The following is a 20,204-nucleotide window of genomic DNA, read 5'->3' as shown; positions in this document are numbered from 1 at the left end:
CTTGAAATTACTCTAATAACATATTCATATTTTAATTATTTGTTTAATTTTTAAATATTTTATCTTTTGCTCTTGAATCTTTTGACGGGATACTGTCATACATTTTAGATTTGTAAAATTTGTAAATTTGAAATTTGACAGGAGTTGTAACTCATTTTGATTTAAATGGAGTTTATTAACCCATTTGAATTCACGGGTAGATGTGAACATATCTATGAGATACACACTAGATACATGTAATGTGAAATCCCGACCAGACCCGTGCGACAGCACAGATTTCCTACTAGTTTTCTTATAACTCATTTGTAATCTACTCTCTTCCTAGATGTAAACCTTTATTTTCTTGTAAACCTTTATTTTCTTTTGATATACTTTCTTGTTATTGATCATCAATGTTGAATATCATTTATTTTAATTACTATTGTTTTTTATCCCCACATATAAAAATGTTGATTGAAATTAAATTTTGTCATTATCACATCAATTTAGAAGAACAAAAAGCTTAACTTTTTATTTTGTTCCAATTTATCAAATTATTCCACATACTATCATTTATAACTTACTTAAATAAATTAAACTCATTTTATTTTTTTAAAAACACTACTCATCATTCTCTTCAGAATTGTGTAAAACACAGTTGAGACACAAAATGAGATAGAGAGTATCTAATAAAATAAAAGATAATTTCTCAATCTTCCCTATTGCTCAAATATGTCAAAATATACTAATAAAATATAAATGTGCACTGATTACTCGATTACTCGATTCAATTGTTAGATCATCGCAAAATTTCATCATAACTCTCACAATCATTATTACATTGCATGGCAAAACTGAGGAGACTCTTCATCTTCCAATGAAAAAGCTCCTTAAGAACATAGGGATCAAAATTTGAGAAAGCTAATTTCTCTCATTGCAGTACTATAATTATATAGTTTCAAGGGCAACAAGTATCCATTGCTTTATGCATCTATCCAGTTATTGGTAATCTAATAATTTAAAACACTCGAGCACGTTAATACTAAGAGAAAGGACTTTCCCGGGTGGACCGTGATGATTTGTAGTTCTGCAAGTCTTGCTGAAGCTCAGTGATGATGAATACCCTCGAACAAATCTTTTAACGTCCACAGCCTTAGTATTACATGTGTTCCAAACCTAACCATTGAATAGGGTTCTCAGACACCATTGTCAATGCTCAGTGGGTGTGGAAACTCATTTTCAATCTACGAGGGGAAAAGATTCAATCATCTACGAAGGAAAGAAGAAAAATAAAAATGGCAACACTAATCCAAAAAACAAGCAGACACTCGTGAAGGAAGAAAAGAAGCCGAGGAGATATAACCTGTTAGCAGCTTGGTTATTCGAGTGTGGATGGAGGACAAGCCACCGTCATGTTATATTATTTGTCTACTACATCAGGAATGTTGGCTCTGCCCAAATAAACCAGTCGCATTTCACCTCTCCAAATCTGCAAGCATAGCAATCAAAGTAAGGAAAATATGGTTTTTGGGTAAACTAAACAATTACAGTGAATTTGTAATTCTGGTTAATTGTGCTTGTTGATGTTTTAAGTAACAGAAACAATTGTTAACTTTGAAGCTATCACAAATAAATAAATAACTAAAAGGCTAAAAAGTGAGTTGGAAGCAAGCAACAATTCCAATTTGTTTATATAGCAAATTTCAACTCAACATGAATAGAATATAGTATAAATAATTGGATTCAAATTCATGTTTGCAATAGTATACAATTTACATAAGATAATTTAACCATGCATTGATCCCATACCGTGTCACGGAATTCCAATCGGATGTGAGGAACATTTGTTTTGTGAATGTCATTTCCATTTGGCCCTCTCTTGTAATACTCACTGCCAATCCAGTGTGACTAACAACAACACAAGAAAAACTAATCAGTTGAGTGCAAGACAGACCACAATACTTCAACATTAAAAAAATTACGTTCAGCTTTTATAGCATTATATTAGTTCAGATTATTTCGTACTCTAGATGAAGTATAAACATGATCCTAGATCTAATAATTACCCAGTTCATATTCAGACTTACTAATTTTAGTTTGATCATTATAACAAATTTTTTTATATTGTGGGAAGTACTTCACAGTTATAAGCTATTAGTGTTTGGTAACTCGTTTGATTCTCAATATAAACAGGGTGGAGAAAAAAATTTGTGTTAAAGTTGCATGTTTCTAAATCTCGAAAATACTGAATAACACAGATTTTCACATTTAATCTCGGAAGTACGATCATTGTATGAGCAGTAGATAACTTACTTCCACCAAAGATTAGATTCTTGAAAATATAAACACTATAACCAAACCCACTTTCCCAGGGGCTTTTTGGGGGAATCTTCAGTGGTAAAAAACATTTACGCCTTAGGAGTAGAAAATTTTTCATACAGAAGGCTTATATTTCAAGATAAGTTTACCTTTAAGGCATGTGAGAAACCTGACTGGTAAACTGAATTCCGAGCAATCTCTGATAAATCGCATGAGCTCAATTTCCACACCTACAGAGGAAGAAATGTCCCGGCTGTCAATATTGTCTGTTTTTATGCTACAGAGAGAGAGAGATGTTGGTACTTACAGAAGCAGCTATGCTATATTCTTCAACCAATGGTTCCTTTGTTAAGTGAATTTGGAGCGGATCATCAGTGGAAAGTGATACATTCAAACCCCTCAAGAAGAACTTCGGAAAAGGATTCTTATGGTAATCTAAGAATAGGGAGTTATTGCTAAGGGGAGACATTGCCAGCCCAATCTGATAATAAATACCCACCACCAATTAGTCAATGCATATATCAGTATTTTGCAATCTGTTGAAACATGGACCATACCTGAGCTAAATAATACAAATACTGAAGCACGGGAGATTTTCTCAAATTAATTCCATGTGCAATGTTATGAGCAGTAAGAAAGGTTGCAGCAAGATGATCAACATCGCCAGCCTGAATAGAGTATGATACATCAATTGCCCATAAAACAAATTAACAAATATCAAAACAAAGATAATATACACCAGTAAGTACCTCTCCACAATGTGGACGTAACTTAATTGTTGTCATTCCCTTCGACTCACGAAGCTGTGAAATATTTATATTAGGTCATATTTTAGGATTAAATAAAGTCATGAAAATCAGATTCTAGTTATGGAGTGAGAAGCAGAAAAACTGTGATATACATATTTAAGGCAGTCTATTGTTTATTGAGGAAAGAAGCAAGCAATGAATAGAATATATAGTGACACTCTTAATACTAACATGAATTCCATCTTGAATTTCCTCTTATCAGCAACCAGTGCTGGTTTCTTTGGTGATTAACTTACTAGTATATAGTTGTCTTTGAAAAAAGTTACACACCTTGTTTAAGGTGTAAAGATTGGCATAACAGTAGTAGACATAGTATGAAAATGCTGGATTATATTTGTTAGTCCATTGAGCAGGTGTAGGCATGTGTTTGGTTGGCCGTCTTTCAGGCTTGCTTTCATCATCAACCAAATCCAACCCAACCACCTAAAAATGAAAATATAGAAACAGCATTAATACCAGATAATGGATATTATATTGCAGAAAGAAGATACAAAACAAATAAAATGTGGTTGCTAAAATTATGTATGAAACCAATTTAATATTAGCAGAAAATTCCACTTGTGCAGTGCATATTTGCAGTCATTTAAACTGCTTTACTTTGATTAATAAGTGTATAGGTTATAGAATACAATATTACCATCAGCAGTCCATTATAGGTAGCAAAAGATTCCTAGTTCCAACAATATAAAAAGTAGTTGAAAATGTGTCACACCTGTTTCAAGAAAACATGTAGCTGAGGATGTGAATCTGGGTCCACGGTAACCTCAAAAAGTGGAATAAAGATATTGTCAAGGATGTTCTGGAATGACATCACAATTCCCATTTCTTTGTACACATTGTACAACCTTGGAAGCTGCAAAACAAATTTTAAAAGAAATACCGTCAACAACCTATACTTGCACAATATTCTCAACAAACAAACTAAGCCAGAAATGGGAAGTACCCAAATAGTACTAGATCTTTAGCATTTCTAACAGGAACATCGAAACAATAGCTTACGAGGCTGAAATTTGCGACATTGTAAAAATAATGTACTACAAGAAATATCATGGGCACGGGTACGGTACCCGGTGCAGGTACTGGTACGGGATACAGCATTTTTTTTAAAATAAGGCACGGGTACGTTAATGAAAGTAAGAGTTTTCTATAAAATGTTTGAGTAGATAACTAAGTTGTTAGGTTCACAACAAAACATCACTATAAAAGTTTTAAAAATCAAAAATAATGTTAAAATACAGTAACAGAGATGACAAAATACATAAATATACTATATTGATGTTTGAGGAAATCACAAATTTCATTCGATACTAAATAATGAAAAAAAAATGGAATACCTACTCAATACCGGTGCGTACCCGGTACCGATACTTCACCATTTTCAAAGTATCGCTTCAGAAGAATAATGATTTATGTATATGAATATTAAGGAGACACTGACAAGCAAATAACCGGAGAATACCTGAATCAGCCAAACCACATTCTGGCTGTAGAGTTCATTATTCACTATCCAACTAGCAAGTTGATCCCACTCACTTTGTTTCCTACCATATATTGATATTCTATACTCAGCCATCTGTGAATCAAATAGGCAGGCAGAAATGTTAGCAAACAGTTAGAGCCCACATGAGAAGTGAATAACTAGTTTACCGTATTTTGTATAAGTTTATGTGTCAATTTTGCTCTTTCCTTAAGTATGTTTTTAATTTTTATAAAAATCTTTCTTTCATATTTGAACCTTGGTACAAGTAATTGGAAAAAGTGTATAAAGAACAAAACATTCTTTACTTTATTTTTTAATAGAAATTTATAGAATTTGATATTCATTTTTGCTATTTATTTTTAACTATAGATGATCCATCAAAACGTTCTCTCATTCCATCGTATTGTTTAGGAACCATGTTCTCTGTCTTTCATTCGATCGTCATTTGTTGTTTAAAAACGCTCTCTCATTTCAATTGATTCGTCGCCTTTTCATTGTTAAAATGGCTAAAACAAAGGCTGCGTTTGAGTTTACGACTAATAAAAAATAACGGGTTAAACATGTCAAAAATTGGTTGCAATCGCGAACCATCCATAATTCCACTTTCCAAAATATATTCCGGGTGACACATGAAACAAAAGTAGTGTATTGATTTTTTTTTTATATTAGTTTATTAATTTTTTTTATTTTTGATATATTAGTTAGTTTATTGATTTTTAAAAAAATTTATATTAATTTATTGATTTTCTTGATTTTTGAAATATTAATTAGTTTAATTTTTTTTTTAATATTAGTTTATTAGTAAATTAACTAATATATCAATAATTAAGAAAATTAATAACCTAACATCAAAAGAAATAAATTAATCAATAAACTAACTAACTAATATATCAAAAAATCAAAAAAATCAATAAACTAACTAATATATCAAAAATCAATAACCAAATATCAAAATCAAAAACGATTTAAGTTTAATGTGTCTCTCGAGATATAGTTAGGAAAGTTGGATTGTGGAGGGTACTTAAACCCATTTGCGGCCTGGCAAATAGACACCTTTGACCGTCAGAGTTCTCTTAGCAATTCGTAAACACAAAAGCAGTCTTTGCTTTAGCCATTCTAACAAAGAAAGGCACCGATTCAATTGAAATGAGAGAGGGAAAGAGAGTTTTTAAACAAGAAAGGACGATTGAATGAACAAGGTTTCAAAACAAACAATGAAATGGAATGAGAGACAAGGACACGGTTTCTAATAGAGTGTTTCGGTGGACCATTTATTACTACAAATAAATCACAAAAATATCATTCTATTAAGATTTTTTAAAAAAAGAAAGGAAAAACGTCTTATTCTTTATACATTTTTTTCAATCAGTTGCACAGAGGTTGAACAGAAGATTTTTATAAAATCACATAGAGCCCTAAAAAAACCTTAAGACATGCTTAAGGAAAGAGCAAAACTGACACATAAACCTATATAAAATAGCATAGCAGCAAACTAGTCATGTTGATTGTTAATCTCTAGGCTAAGAAGTGTAATAAGGACAAAACAAAAATTAGGTATTACATTACAAGTATTTTAATATAAGAAAAAAAAAAGCAAGGTATCAATCACCTGATATTTACTGGCTTCAAGATCAGAAAATACTTGCTTTGTCACCTCGGCAAGGAAACGACCTAATTGGTACAACACAATAGTATGAACATATGTGGGTAAAAGATGCCTAAAAATTGAAGATAACTAACACAAATCGTAACAGTGAACTCACAAATGACTAATGTGAAATTTTAATATTCATTTGTGGATGTTTTATTTTTTGTTTCTTCCACAAATTTATTAATATAGTTGCTTTTGAAAAATGTAAACTTAAAACTGCTTTTAAAAATTCATTTTACAATTAAATAACTAATTTCCAATTTACATGTATATCTAAATAAAATTTATACCATATTAAATAAATTTACCTGTGCGGACGCGCGGGTATTTTGCTAGTTCATTCATAATTCAATAATGTAATACAATTTTCAACCACTCTCACCATCTTTAGAGAATAATCCATACATGTATATTAGTTACAAACCTTAAATTTTCCACTGTATGAATTCATGGTACTTCTTTTTCAAAAATTAATGACATTATGACATAATCCCACTGAATATTGAATTGAGGCACATCCACCTTAAACAAAGTTTTATTTTCCATCAGAACCTAATATTATTAATCACTACAAGTACGAGTTATCCAACTCCCTGTCTTTAACAACAAATATGACATATAGACAAGGTTGGAAATACTATATCCATTACATTGTAGATATATTGTAGATATTTATTAGACTAGATGATCATGTTTAAGTGTTTGACTCTTTGTCTCGGATCTGGAATTTTTTTTGTGAAGTTAACAACAATACTTATGTGATTTAAATAAACTTGTTTGAAGTTGAGCTTTCAAAGAAAAAACAACTAAGCAAAGAGATTCCATTATACATTAAAATATTACTCCTTCCTTTCTTTTTCAGTTGTTGCTTTATACTCCATCTGTCTCATAAAAATGTCCTATTTGAGCAATGAGCGGTTCTTAATAAAATGATTAGATTAGTTGATTTTAATAGAATACCCTATTAATTGTAGTTAATAGAATAGTTGAATAAAGTGAAAGTTAATAAATATGGATAGTACTGGAAAATAATAATAAATGTTGCATTGGTATTGAAAAAGGACAATTATTTTGAGACGGAGAAAAAATGCAAATGAGACACTTTTTATGAGACTGAGGGAGTAGTTATTTGTCTTTTTTCTATAATACCATGAGTTATTAATGATTTCATTTCACATATTTCTCTCAGCAATAATTATTTAAGGGTGTTATTGACAACAAAAGTTAATGTTGCTTTGATATTTGGAAATGACAAATAAAAACAGTTTCCAAAAAAGTGACAAGTAATAATGAACAGAGGGAATACCTTGTATGAGATTATCCTGTTTCAGGAATATCTCCCTGAGCCTACTTTGACCACAGGGATTGTACTTAAGATTGAATTTGTCAAAGCGGTGAAATGTACTCTTGTCTGCATGAACATCCAAAAGATCAACATTGAGGTCATATCTGTTTGAGAGAAAAAAGTGTTGAAATTTATTAGCAACCAAGCTTAATAATGAATTACAATTATAGTAGAATTTATAGAAATGTTTGTTACCAACCCAGTCAAATCCAGACTCTCAAAAACTTCTTTCAAGGTCAGATAAGTCCCATCTCGAAATATTACGACCTGAATGAAGTAAGAACTTTCCAATGTTTCAATAAAATTCACCGCACATCATCTTCCCAAAATATGACTCATTATATAATACAAAACCAAATAAACTAACATAATTCTATTTCCATAAGCACATTAAAGTGAACTATATTATTTCATCTGATAATTATTAAAACATGTATGATGTAATGAACAATACAAGTGGATGACCTGTGATTTAATGTTGAATTTCCATTTTATGGCATACACGAACCTACAGTTTGATTGTATTTATTTACTCAGTAGAGCAAACAATGACAAAACAGTTGTTTTTCTTGAAAATGAATTTGGAATATTAACTCCACAAAAAATATACAGCAAAGCAAGTGATAACACCGCAATAAACATATCCAAATTATTACCTCATCAGGTTCTTTCCTTAGCTTAGATTTTATAAACCTTAAAAGATGTTTCTGGTTCATGCATGCTGAGTGGTGGACATGAGTATCAACTTTCCTAACATTGTAGAAGTCTCGATGAGGAGCACTCTTTTGGGCAAGAAATTCCTTATCCGCATTTAGCATCAAATGAAGAATGAATTGCTGAGTACATACAAAAATTGTCAAAAACCAGCTGACCTTGCCTTGCCTGTGATTAAAGTAAAAGCATATCCTATACTTTGTTAGTCATACTCAGAAACTGAAAAATTGCAATTACTTGTTCCAGAAGATTAAGCCGGTGATAGCATAAAGTTCTTATGTTCCCCGCTGCTGCGACTCGATTTATATGATGGAGGTCAGTGAAAAAGGTTGTTGCATCTGCAACAGGATAAAGTTCTTGTTTTGCTGCAGATAACAAGAAAAATTGCATAAGACTCCCAGCTAGAATGGTGCAATAAAATAAAAGTTGTAGAAAACAAATACAAATTCTCAATATACTTACAATCTATATTTGGATATACGTGAACAACCCCATCTTGCATTTCAAAGTAGTGCTGCATCACAGCAGAAACAACATTCATTTCTTCACAAAGTGTATATAACTTTAAGATAACCATGTATTCGCTAGAAAAAGAAAGTAAAATACTCACATCAGATTTTCCTTCAAGGGCGTAAAAGAATGGCTCTGGGTTAGGTTTGGGAGTGCCGGGATCAGATATAACCTCTTTTTCCCATGGAGCAACTGCTTCTGTAAAGACATATCTTTTTCTCATTTCAAGGCATTCTTGAAGCACCATGTAGGCTTCCACTTCATCAGGTAATGGAGCCTCTAAACCATAAAAAAAATGAAATATAAATTATAAAATTCTTTCAAGTGTGCTAGTATAAGCTGCAAAGGTTGATTAAGGAAGTGGGCTCTACACATGCTACAAGAAAACCCGTTTAAAGTAAATAATTGCATTCAAGAGAAAGACCAAAACTTAGTACCAAGAGGAGTAATTATAAGTCGAGCAAAAGTTTCATGCTCTGGCTCTTTTCTTAGAATATCAGCTGCAATTGGGTCAGGCTGCACACCATGCAGGTCACCAGAAACACTGTGAGAATGGATCATACTTGAAACTGCAACTGGCATCTGCTCTCCATTAGCATTTACAGAATCAGGTAAAGGCTGATTTTGGTTTTTAACTTCTGGTCCCTGAACATAGGTAATTTCAAACATTATCAGAAATCATTGTCATTTTGCTTTAGTGGGTACTGAACACATCATCCTAAATAATCAAAGTGCAGCTCAAAAGGCAACGGGAAAATCTAGGTTGATTCCAATCTTAGGTGTAAGATTCAGGGAGGAATAAGATGGCAATTTATCATTTGACGAGCAAACATTTTTCATTTACAGAATATCATATAAATGCTAAACTTAATACCAGCAACAACTTACCACATCTCCATTTGTGTGAAGATATGTAGTATCTAGTTTAGTATGGTCAGCAACATCATCATCGTCTGATTCTTCAACATTGTCGAAGGCACTAGCACTTGCTACAGGAGACTTGGGAGTGATTTTTCGCTTCGGGGTACCTGTAAGTGTATATATTTTTCTTAATCAGTAAAACAAGCTGAGATCAAACAAGGCAGTTCACGTACTAATGTGAGCAGTGTATCAATGGGAGGCTATACAAAAAGAAATAAAGCACGATGGAAAGTGAAAATGTAAGTTGCTCACTGCCCCTTCCTCCAGTGGCATGTATTGATGCTAGAACAGGGCTTAGCTAAGCCTTTTGAAGGTTAATTCAAAACAAATGCAAGGAAATTAACCTCCTCAAGCTTATGCCCTTAGCATAAAGGTTTGCCAACAAAAGGGTGTTAAATCATTCTAAATAAAACATGTATGTTTACTATTTTTACATGGCAGAGGATCTTTTCCTATATAATTAAACTTTCACATGCTTGAAGTCGTTTCAATCCATCTTATTTAATTCCGTTCTACCAAAGAAGTAATAATTCCATTTGTACCAAATAAATGTAACAATTTCTGCTACTACAGTTACTTTAGGTTCCATGCACAGGACATATTTCTCAACCACTCATTTCAATTCATCCACCCTACCCGCTGAAACTCTTAGCAATATAAATTTATTTTCTTGGCAGTAAAGATGAAGATGAAAAGAGATTTCAATTCTTTCAATTTGTTATTTGATTATTGTGAAGAATCACCGACAAGTAGCAAACATTCTCTAATTCTTTTGACTAGGTAAGCCTTTATTTACATGTATCTTACATATTTCCATGTATCTTACATATTTCCATGTATCTTACCTATTTCCATGTATCTTACACAGTACCGACACAAACAATCAAACACTTTCATTTTCTTAAATTATAGCTAGTGACATGTTTGGTATTCATATTTGTTTAAGTGTTTCATAGCACATATCAAACAAACACATTAACTCATATGATCACGTCAATTTACCTGATTTCACCCTCTATCATGCAAACTTTCATTCGATAAGAACCAAAACAAAATCAACAACACATACAAAGCCAAATTATATCACAAAAGCATATTATTCATATTTTTCCTATCCCTTCTAAATCTAAATCAACATCAATTTTCCAAATGAGCAACAAAATTGAGAAAAAACCTAACACCACAATCAAAATCAGCTCCACAAATCACACACATTGCAGATTACACAACAGCACAACAATCAATAACAGTCCACAACATCAACTTCAATTCCAATAATACATAAATTAGCTCATCCATACCTTGATGAACCGCATGCAGCTGCGGCAATCCAGCCGGAATCCCTTGGACCGAAACCTGTCCATTTCTCCTTTCCTCGCCTTCAGACATCATCATGACATCCGGCAGCGACGAAGAGCCTTGCCGGAGATATCCATTCAACTTCCTCCTTCCACGTCCGCCGCCAGGGATACGGTTAGGCAAATCATCGGCAGCGGCGACAAGGTCGGCATCTTCATCACGATCATCACCGTCGCGAGCAAACTCGAGAAGCTGTAGGAGTGTCTTACGGTGCAAAAAATAAGCGGAGATGGCCACGGTAGAAGCTCCGACGAGAGCCGCCATGGCTAATTGCAAAACATAGGTATCCATTTTTTTCTGTTTTGGGAATAATGTGAAAAAGTGAAAACGAGTGTAACCTTTTAATACCGATTTATTAAATTATATTTTTCAATAAAATGTAAAATTAAGAGAAAGAGATAAACCCTACCGAAGAAGGAAGAGTGAGCTCAGTGTAAAGTGGAAACAGTTGAGGCTTCTTTCTTCGTATATTGGGTCATTTGTACAAAATTGCTACTTCGATGTAAAAAGTCTAACCTAAATTTAAGAAAATAAATCACTAGCAAATTTATCATATTAGTTTTATTTTAATTGTTCCACTACTCCAAACTTTTTTATTTTTTTAACATGAATCTTTTAAATTCTTAACATACCTTTTTATTCTTCTATATAAAAATAAAATAATTATAACTTATTATTAAAATTATATATATATATATATATATATATATATTATTTACCATTATTTTTTAAAATATTTAACATAAAAAACTAATCATAATTTGTTCCTACAAAACAATATTGATAACCACTCCGATGCTGGTTGCAGAGAAGTTGGATGTTTCTCGTTTGTGGATTGCTTGCCTTCCTCCTAGAAAGGGAGGTGTTATATATATACTACTCGTTAATTAAGGAATTTCTTCATGCATTTAATGACATGATTGCAGTTTATTATCTTGTTTCATCTTGCTCATGTAATCAATTTATGACTGTTAAATAAGTGAATAACGGTCTTCAAGGGCGTTTATATGTTATAATAAAGTATTGGCATACTGGAATTCGACTCAGATGGGGACGGCCTCGTAAAGACCCCTTTAGGCGTCTTGGCTAGGCGACCTAGTTGAGGTCCCCGTTTTAACAAGGGTCGTGGCGGGTTCACCTTGACGCGGGTTATCCTTCTTGGCTCGGTCCGGGTTATTTTTCTGGAAGTAAATAGCCCCCCAAGTGCGAGGAGAGGCGAAGCGCTTTTTTCTTAAGTCGCCTCCAGGCTTCTAGAAGTACATAGTTGTTTTGAATCGATAAGTCTTAAATCACTTCACTCATAAATCTTGTGATTGAGAGATTATCAATCGGTATACTTATAAAGATTCGAACATAGTTAGTAACATGAGACATCAACCCAATGTTTATAAATATTCGAACTCAATTAGCATCATGAGAGTGAGACATCAGCCCATTTGTCTAGAACACATTGAGTCCTTGAAAAGCACTTAAATCGGTAGTTAATTTATCTTTTGTTGGGGTTAGATCTAGTTTTATTAATGATCTCGTATTGATCCTGATCATAGCGATCTATATAACTCTTCCTAAGCTTTAATATTAATGAATTATTGTTCTTAATGCTTGTTTTGGATTAGTTACCTAAAACATGTTTTCACGGTATGACTTGATATATGAAAGGTACTAGTCATTATTATATCTAATATTTTCATCTATTGGAATTGCTAAAGTCTAGACATAGATTTAGGTTTAGTAGTTGTATGATTTGTTGAAGCTTAATGTTATCATATTTGGTAATAGGCTGAGAGATTGTCTATTAGGTAATACGGTTGATCTCATGTCGTTGACTCATACATAAGTTGCAATGAGAGCATCAGACAATAATATTAATAACTTATGAGAATTGCATATTATTGATCAAGAATATTACATGAGAATAGGTCGATAAAATCTAGCCCCAACGAGTTTTTTCAACTGTTAAACATCAAAGTTCATTTTACTTTCTCGTAATTTATTTTTTATATTCTTAATTAATTAAGTAGTTGATAAATCAATCTTAAAACCATATAAATTATAAAACAATCGGTAAAATACAACCATTCCCCATGGAGATGATCACAATATACTTACTTTTGTTCCTATAACAAAATGGCATTGCTGTCAGAGACTATGGATGGCAATGTGTAGGGTTTCGGTAGGGTACTATAGTACTCGTTCTCATACCTGCAGTTTGAAAAAATCCATGTATCTGAGCCTATGCCCGCATAGGCACCAACCTATATACTCATACCATATGCGTACCTAAGTACCCTTACTCGTACCTGTTATCCGAAATTCTAGTAAAAGTAAGTCTATTAATTAAAAAATATCATATCATTTTAAAATATATAACAAAATTAACAAAAATATTTCAAAGATTTCACTATTTAAGTATGAAATAAATCAACACTTATATTAAAATGTGTAATAGTTTAAATATAAATTAAAATCGTGATGTATTTTTTTAAAGAGATAGACATGCATTTTTTATATGATGATATAAATTAAAATATATAAGTATACATTATGAAAATATGGGGCGGGGTGGGTATTAAGGTACTCATACATGCAGTCATATCCGCTTATTTTAATGAGTAATTATGTGTGTCTGTGCTCATACCCATTTTCGTGAGTTTTTATCCTATTCGTTGTAGGTATTTTTTGCGAGTACCCATTGGGTATGGGTACAATTGACATCCCTATCAGAGATTGGTGTTATTTTTTAAAGACATTGCGATAGTTTTATCATTTTTAGTATTTTGTTTATAACAATTTATATTTGTTTATATCTAAGAATATTTTGCTTATAGTCATTAACTTACTAACAAATATATGCTAGTATGTTGATATTTGTTTATACGAGGTAAGGTTCTTGAAAAACAACTTTTGTTTGACCCTAAAATAGAATGAGTCGCACGAAAAAATAACAACATGACTAAAAAAAAATTGCTATCCAAGAAACATGGTCTAAAAGAGTCTTTTGTTTTAAAACCAAAAATCATGGCAAACATTGGTAATAACAACAACAACAACAACGAGTAAAATGCCATAAAAAACAATAACTATAATAATAATGGAAACAACAACAATGGTGGTGGCATGCTGTCACAGACGACTAGCTCACATAGTTATATCGCAAAAGAATACCCACCAAACCGAGATCAAAACAAGTTTATTACAAAATATTTATGTTAATCCTTTAGCAGGATTAGATTATCAAGATTTCTATACACATCTCATAAATTTTACTAGTTGTGTAATACTCTCAGAGCTCTAAGAACTGAAGGAAATGCGATATTCATGAAACTGTTCTCACATTTATTGATCGACAAAGCAAAATAATGGTACATTGATCAACCAACGCAAATGGTGACAAACAATAACACACTGAAGGAAAAGTTTTTAGAAAGGTTCCTTCCTCATAACAAGTTCATGGAAGATAAAAACAATAACTGTTGTATTCTCCCAATAAATGACTAATACTCCATGGAAGCGTGAGAGAGATACAAATTCATGTTAAGGAGATGCCCAACCATAATTTCGATGATCTCACCCAGATACACATCTTCAAAAATGGATTATAAGAACAAATAAAGTTATTGTTATATGCTACTTTTTGGGGTTCTCGGAGCTCTAAAAACTGAAGGAAATGCGATATTCGTGAGACTGTTCTCACATTCATTAATCGACAAAGAAAAATAATGATATTGTTTACGATGATTTCCGGTAAACAACCTCTAGTCTTCCAAACTATAATAAATATGATTTGGTTACTCGCAGGATCGACTAGATTGATCCTAGGACACATAGTCAAAAAGATTGTTATCAATGGTCATTCGAACCATAGTCATGATTCGTCTTCATTAATAAGAATTGTTTCGAATAAAACGAGTAATCTTGACAATCACTTGGTTATACATAAGTATAATTTCAGTGAAAGGATAAGTAAAATAACATATGAAACGAAAGTATTGTTAAAGCGTAAAGAATCTTAAAATGCAGGAATGTTAAATACTTCAAAAGTAAATGACATGAAAGTAAAAATACAGAAATGTAAATGGCAAGAAGTAAATGAAATGCAATAATACTGAAAGATATTTGAAAACGAAAGAGAATACACATGTATTAAAATGGTGGTGTCATACGTACATTTTCTCAGCGAACTCTTTCTCTTAACACTTGATACTTGAGTAATATGTGAGTGATTTGTACAAAATGAACACCCTGAATCCTAACATTAAGACTCCTATTTATACTAATTTCGACCTTAACGGCCCTACGCCAATCTAATGCCACGTTTCTCATAAGAACTCCAGGGACGCCATCTGTTATTTAGACAGTTACGAAACCGTCTTCGAATTTCAAATCTTCCCGCCTGAGTCCTTCTTCGACGCGTGGCAGTGTATTTAAAAACACTACGAAAACACGCTAAGTAGTAATACTTGAACATATTTCATAAATTTTGTCTAAGTCCTCGAAGACATACACTTCTACCAGCTTCAGTATTCATTATCTTCATAACGAACTTAGAAGTCTTCATTCTCGAAGCATGGCCATCAGGAGCCATTCTTTTATTTTTAAGGGATGGTCATCAGTAACCATCTTTCCTTCGAATGTTTACTTCTTCGAAGAACCAATTTTATAAAACGAAATCTTCAGCTAACAAATTGCCCCCAATAAATGCCTGTTTCGAAAATCAAGAGAAATAGGCGTTTCTTGCCATCATAAGATTTCGTCTCTTGTTGATCTTTGAAAGTTCCAAGATTGCTGACTAACGTCATAATCATTGCTGACCCTGTTTCCAAAACGTCTTGTCATTTTCAAAGATGTCTTCTCATAACTTACATTCCCACGTTTTTGACCTTACTTCTTGATCATTACTCCTACATACTAGGAGTAAAGCTAATTTATTCGACCGCCGTTGGATTAAATCACTAGCCGCCACGTGTCCCTTGGTTTTTACCCAAAAAGATTTAAAAAGGGTTTCCGTTAAACCTTTAAATACTTGGTTTTGCACTTTTATACAACTTTTCATTCCTACTTCTTCATCCTCTTCAAAAGGAAAAAACACTCTCAACCCTTTCAAAAAGCTTACTTTTCCAATCAAAACCTCTCCATGGCTTCATCCCCAAATGTTCTTCAACCTGTTCTGAAGCTCCAAACAACAACGCGGTATGGGGAACAAGAACACATTCCAAACCCTAATACCGCAGAAGTGCGCGCTATTTACGCTTCCCAGGTAATCATTCCCTTTGAACTTTCTGGAAAACCTCTTGCTTTTATGGGTCCATTACCAGATGAAAACAATTCATCTATGAACAAATTCTTCCCCGCTTATTACAAAACTAGACTCTTAGTTAGTAAGATTAAGATAGATGAAGATGGTCGTTCCCCCTTAGGAGAATCTGCTAATACTGAAGAAACTTCAACTGTGACCCCTTTGGCTTTGGCGAAAATTAGGTTAAACTATATGACCAACTTTGTAAAAGTGTTTAGGTCAATCCCTTTAGCCAAAGATCCTGATTTGTACTATGCCTGTTTAGAAAAAGTAGAGAGAACGAAAGGATCTTTCTGGAAATCGTTAGGCATATATGATTTAATTCAACTGTCAAAAACAGGCTTAGAATATAACCAACCCATGTTAGTAGCGGCGGTTCACTTTTGGGATGCTTCTCACAACACTTTCCATCTCCCATGTGGGATGGTTACCCCCACTCTCTTTGATATAGCTGCTATTACGAGACTTCGACCAACTGGGGAGACCTTCGATCCCAATGAGATGGATACTGATACTATTGGTTTTAATGAATCAATAGTTACTTACACTGCATTCATTCAGAAGCACCATGACAAAACGCAAGAAGAAGTTTCTGATGAAGAGCATATTGCTTTCTTGGCATTATGGCTCTCACGATGTGCCTTCTGCTCAAGATCCATACAGGTCGCAAAGAGATACCTTTGCATGGCTAATCAGCTACATGCTGGAAAAAAGCTCAACCTAAGCCAGTTACTTTTAGGATCTCTTTATGAAAATCTTAGCGAAGCCTCGAACCTTACCAAAAACTACAAAACTGGCACTCTGCTTTTTGCTGGTCCTTTCTGGCTACTGCAATTGTGGCTTAATGTTACGTTCGAAACTCATCTTCCTTTTCGAGGCAATGTCAACGAAGAAGATAACAAAATTAAGAATCGAACTATAGAAGGAACCAGGTTGGCTTACCTAACTCCAAAAGAAGAAACTGGGAAGCTTCGTGAACATTTTCTAGCATATACAATGATGTTCGCCCAGCGCAATCAGTTCGATCCTTCTATGGCTCCGTTCGTACACAGAACAATTGGTCCTGAATGGTTTACTCGCAGGTTCCCATCAACATCTCAGGATCAACAAACTGAGTCTATGGAAATTTGGGAGGCATTTCTGACCCCAAGGTTGTTTTCTCATCGCCTTCGACCATCAAAAGGTCAATGTGTCCTTGTATGCTACCAACCAAATCTGGTTTCGAGACAGTTTGGGTTGGTTCAAGTAAAACCCAAGTGTTTATATGAGAAAAGGAACCATATGTGTTTCCATACCTTGTACCTGACTGAAGAAGAATGTGAATCCAAAATCAACAAATACGTTGGCGTCGCCAATCTTTCTCCTATTCCTTTTGAACCTGCTTTTTATACTACACCAGACTTTCACCAGTGGTGGACGGATTACTATACTTCTCAAATCTTTGATGCCGATAGTCTTACTCAAGAACTAACTGCAGCTTTTGCTGATGTGCAGGAGAATTTTCAAAAAGGTACCTCGACTCACATTAAAGAAATCCAAGCTTTTCAAAAATTCTTTGAAACTATCTACAGGCCTGATGATCTTAGTCGGACCGTTCGTGAGGCTGCAGTCATTTTGCGCGAAAAGTTTTCCGCCAAACTGGATAAGTTGAATTTGCCCTCGTATGTTCGACCAGAACTACGTTATGAAGTGGCTTTCAAACTTAATCCTCCAAAATTCCCTCCACTGCCAAGTGCGGATTTTGGTGTGGCCCTGAGCCCCCCTTTTCCAAATTGGTTTGTGTGTGGCAACGTTTTAAGAGATCTTCAAGAGAGTAGTAAAAAACGTGCTGAACGAGTGGTTCCGACTAAGCATACCTTGGATACTTTCAAAGGACATCTTCATATAGATCTTGAACATGTTCGTGTCTTGACTCCAATACCTGAAGGTTTGGATTCAGACAATTTTTCGACTGACTTTTCTTTTCTTTGCTGATATACTGATTTCAGTTTCAACTACAGTTGTTGCTCGAAGGAGGAAGATTAAAGAAGCTCCTACCCAAAAGGATTCTGGGGCATCTAAAAGCAACAAACCAAGTGAGAGTGACTCCATTGTTACTGACAAGAAGCCCACGGTACATACCCACTTTATATTCTTAATCTTGTATAACCTGTGAGCAGTACTCATTTTGCTTAATATATATCTTTTCCAGAGCTCGAAACCCCCAACAGGTTCGAAACGGAAAGTCTCTTCAACAGTTGTCTCAGATGATGACGATAAATCTCCTCCTCGTACCAGACAAGGACATAGAAAGAGACAAAAAGCTATTACCCCTTGTCATACCCCAAATTTGTCCTACCCTTCCAATTTTATCTGGCTTAGGCTTATGCATTTCATAATCTCATGTACATACCTCCCATTAGGTCATTAACATAACTCATGCATTCATTAATCAATAACATGGCTTTGGGATCAAGGTTTTTAATTGGTTCAGCTCTTAGATTTAATCTGATGGTTCCTATCTACATGGATTCCTCAACTTAGGGTTTATTTCCCTAGGTATATGGCGTTCATAGACCTCAAAGGGTTAGGGATTCATTCTTCATCTTGTTCATTATCCAAAGTGTGACCCATTGGTTATTGGGTGCAAAGTTATCGCTGTTGGATTATTTCGCAAAGATTTGGACATACATGGTGTAATTGACTTATCTGTGTAAGGTTGAAAAAACCTACATCAAAACTTTGACTTTTTCAATCAAGGAAGGTTGATTTGGTTTTTATAAGATCTTGGGAATTCTTTCATCATGATTCATCCAACCTGTTAATTGGAAGCTTATAATGTTGGAAGGAAAACAATTTCACCTGGATGATCACATTTTCAAAAAAAATCTAAGAATACATACATATGTTCAGGTCATATTACAAAGAAAGAATTGTCATTTTCAACCATGCTCGAAAAGTATTATTCTACTACATGGGTCAAAGCCACAATCCATTTACAAAAAAGAGAGTCATGCTTCGTTACATTTTTAAAACCACGGTACATTACAACATGGACACTAATGTTTATGTGATACTCCTGAACCAGTTTCTTCATGTTACCGCACCATCTCAAGCTTCATCATGTTCCAAAAAAAGCTCCTTGCTGCACACAATAATAACAGAGGTAACCAAAAGACCTGCACCAAACACACTGAACCAGTTCACAAACTTGCAGCAATTCATAGAAGAAAAAGAACCAGAAAAACCAATTCAAAGAGGGGAGCTCAAAACAGCATTTACCATTCAGAAAAATCCAAATTTCTAAACATACATCTACATCTAAACACCAACAGTCCATTCGCACATTTCAAAAACAGTGCCCCTCAAGACCGTTTGTACTTAGAATTAAAACCCAAACCTCATACTTCAGAATTCAATTCTCTAACCTATTTACCTTACCAAATAACATGTAAACTGAGTCATCACTTGATCCATAAAACCAGTTGCAACATAGCATCAAATTCCCTGCAGCATTCAAATACGACTCAAATCATACCTACATCAATACACACACATCCGCCCTGCACATTTGCTATCACAATTCTAAATCAAACTCTAACAGTCCCCTAACTAACTTTGCAGCATCCTAACTGATTTCATAACAGAAAACCAATTCATAACAAACTTCTGGCCAACCCTAACTACCTCATAACTTCTAACAGAATCAGTTTCACATCCTAACCAACTTCAAACTCAATAACCAACCTTCATAATCATTCAATCTCCACCCTTAATCCACAACCGAATTCATCTAATCCAAGGGTTCTAAAGCCTTCCCCCTCTAACTAACGTTTCAACCT

General features: G+C 33.8%; 1 protein-coding gene and 1 long non-coding RNA gene across 3 annotated transcripts; both read right to left on the bottom strand.

Moving 5' to 3' along the window:
- Window positions 1-698: 698 nt before the first annotated feature.
- On the bottom strand, window positions 699-11,597 carry LOC131641232 (AMP deaminase-like). The gene is made up of 21 exons (XM_058911532.1): window positions 11,497-11,597; window positions 11,030-11,384; window positions 9,696-9,835; window positions 9,245-9,452; window positions 8,908-9,086; window positions 8,760-8,811; window positions 8,535-8,662; window positions 8,240-8,419; window positions 7,783-7,850; window positions 7,545-7,687; window positions 6,197-6,258; window positions 4,567-4,680; window positions 3,820-3,960; window positions 3,378-3,530; window positions 3,048-3,101; window positions 2,856-2,966; window positions 2,606-2,779; window positions 2,448-2,528; window positions 1,789-1,887; window positions 1,343-1,468; window positions 699-1,223 (listed from the first exon to the last, which is right to left on the bottom strand). The coding sequence occupies exons 2-20, from the start codon at window positions 11,376-11,378 to the stop codon at window positions 1,400-1,402; spliced, it is 2,505 nt and encodes an 834-aa protein (XP_058767515.1). The 5' UTR covers window positions 11,379-11,384; window positions 11,497-11,597; the 3' UTR covers window positions 699-1,223; window positions 1,343-1,399.
- Window positions 11,598-19,237: 7,640 nt separating this feature from the next.
- LOC131641229 (uncharacterized) lies at window positions 19,238-19,874 on the bottom strand. 2 transcript variants are annotated; one of them, XR_009295459.1, is made up of 3 exons: window positions 19,799-19,874; window positions 19,645-19,726; window positions 19,238-19,541 (listed from the first exon to the last, which is right to left on the bottom strand). It is a non-coding gene; the product is annotated as an uncharacterized LOC131641229 (long non-coding RNA). The 2 variants fall into 2 exon arrangements; XR_009295458.1 differs by having other exon boundaries at window positions 19,804-19,874.
- Between the last annotated feature and the right edge of the window lie 330 nt (window positions 19,875-20,204).

The sequence above is a fragment of the Vicia villosa genome, unplaced genomic scaffold (genome assembly GCF_029867415.1).
Source record: "Vicia villosa cultivar HV-30 ecotype Madison, WI unplaced genomic scaffold, Vvil1.0 ctg.003588F_1_1, whole genome shotgun sequence".
In the NCBI taxonomy this organism is placed as follows: domain Eukaryota; kingdom Viridiplantae; phylum Streptophyta; class Magnoliopsida; order Fabales; family Fabaceae; genus Vicia; species Vicia villosa.
This window is presented reverse-complemented; position numbering and strand designations above follow the sequence as displayed.

Excerpts from the sequence above, each read along its gene's own strand:
- LOC131641232 (XM_058911532.1), bottom strand. The coding sequence starts at position 11,378 with ATGGATACCTATGTTTTGCAATTAGCCATGGCGGCTCTCGTCGGAGCT. Across the intron at positions 8,420-8,534 it reads GGCTTAATCTTCTGGAACAA|CAATTCATTCTTCATTTGAT; the intron begins GTAATTGCAATT and ends GTATGTACTCAG. Across the intron at positions 1,888-2,447 it reads GTTTCTCACATGCCTTAAAG|TCACACTGGATTGGCAGTGA; the intron begins GTAAACTTATCT and ends TGTTGTTGTTAG.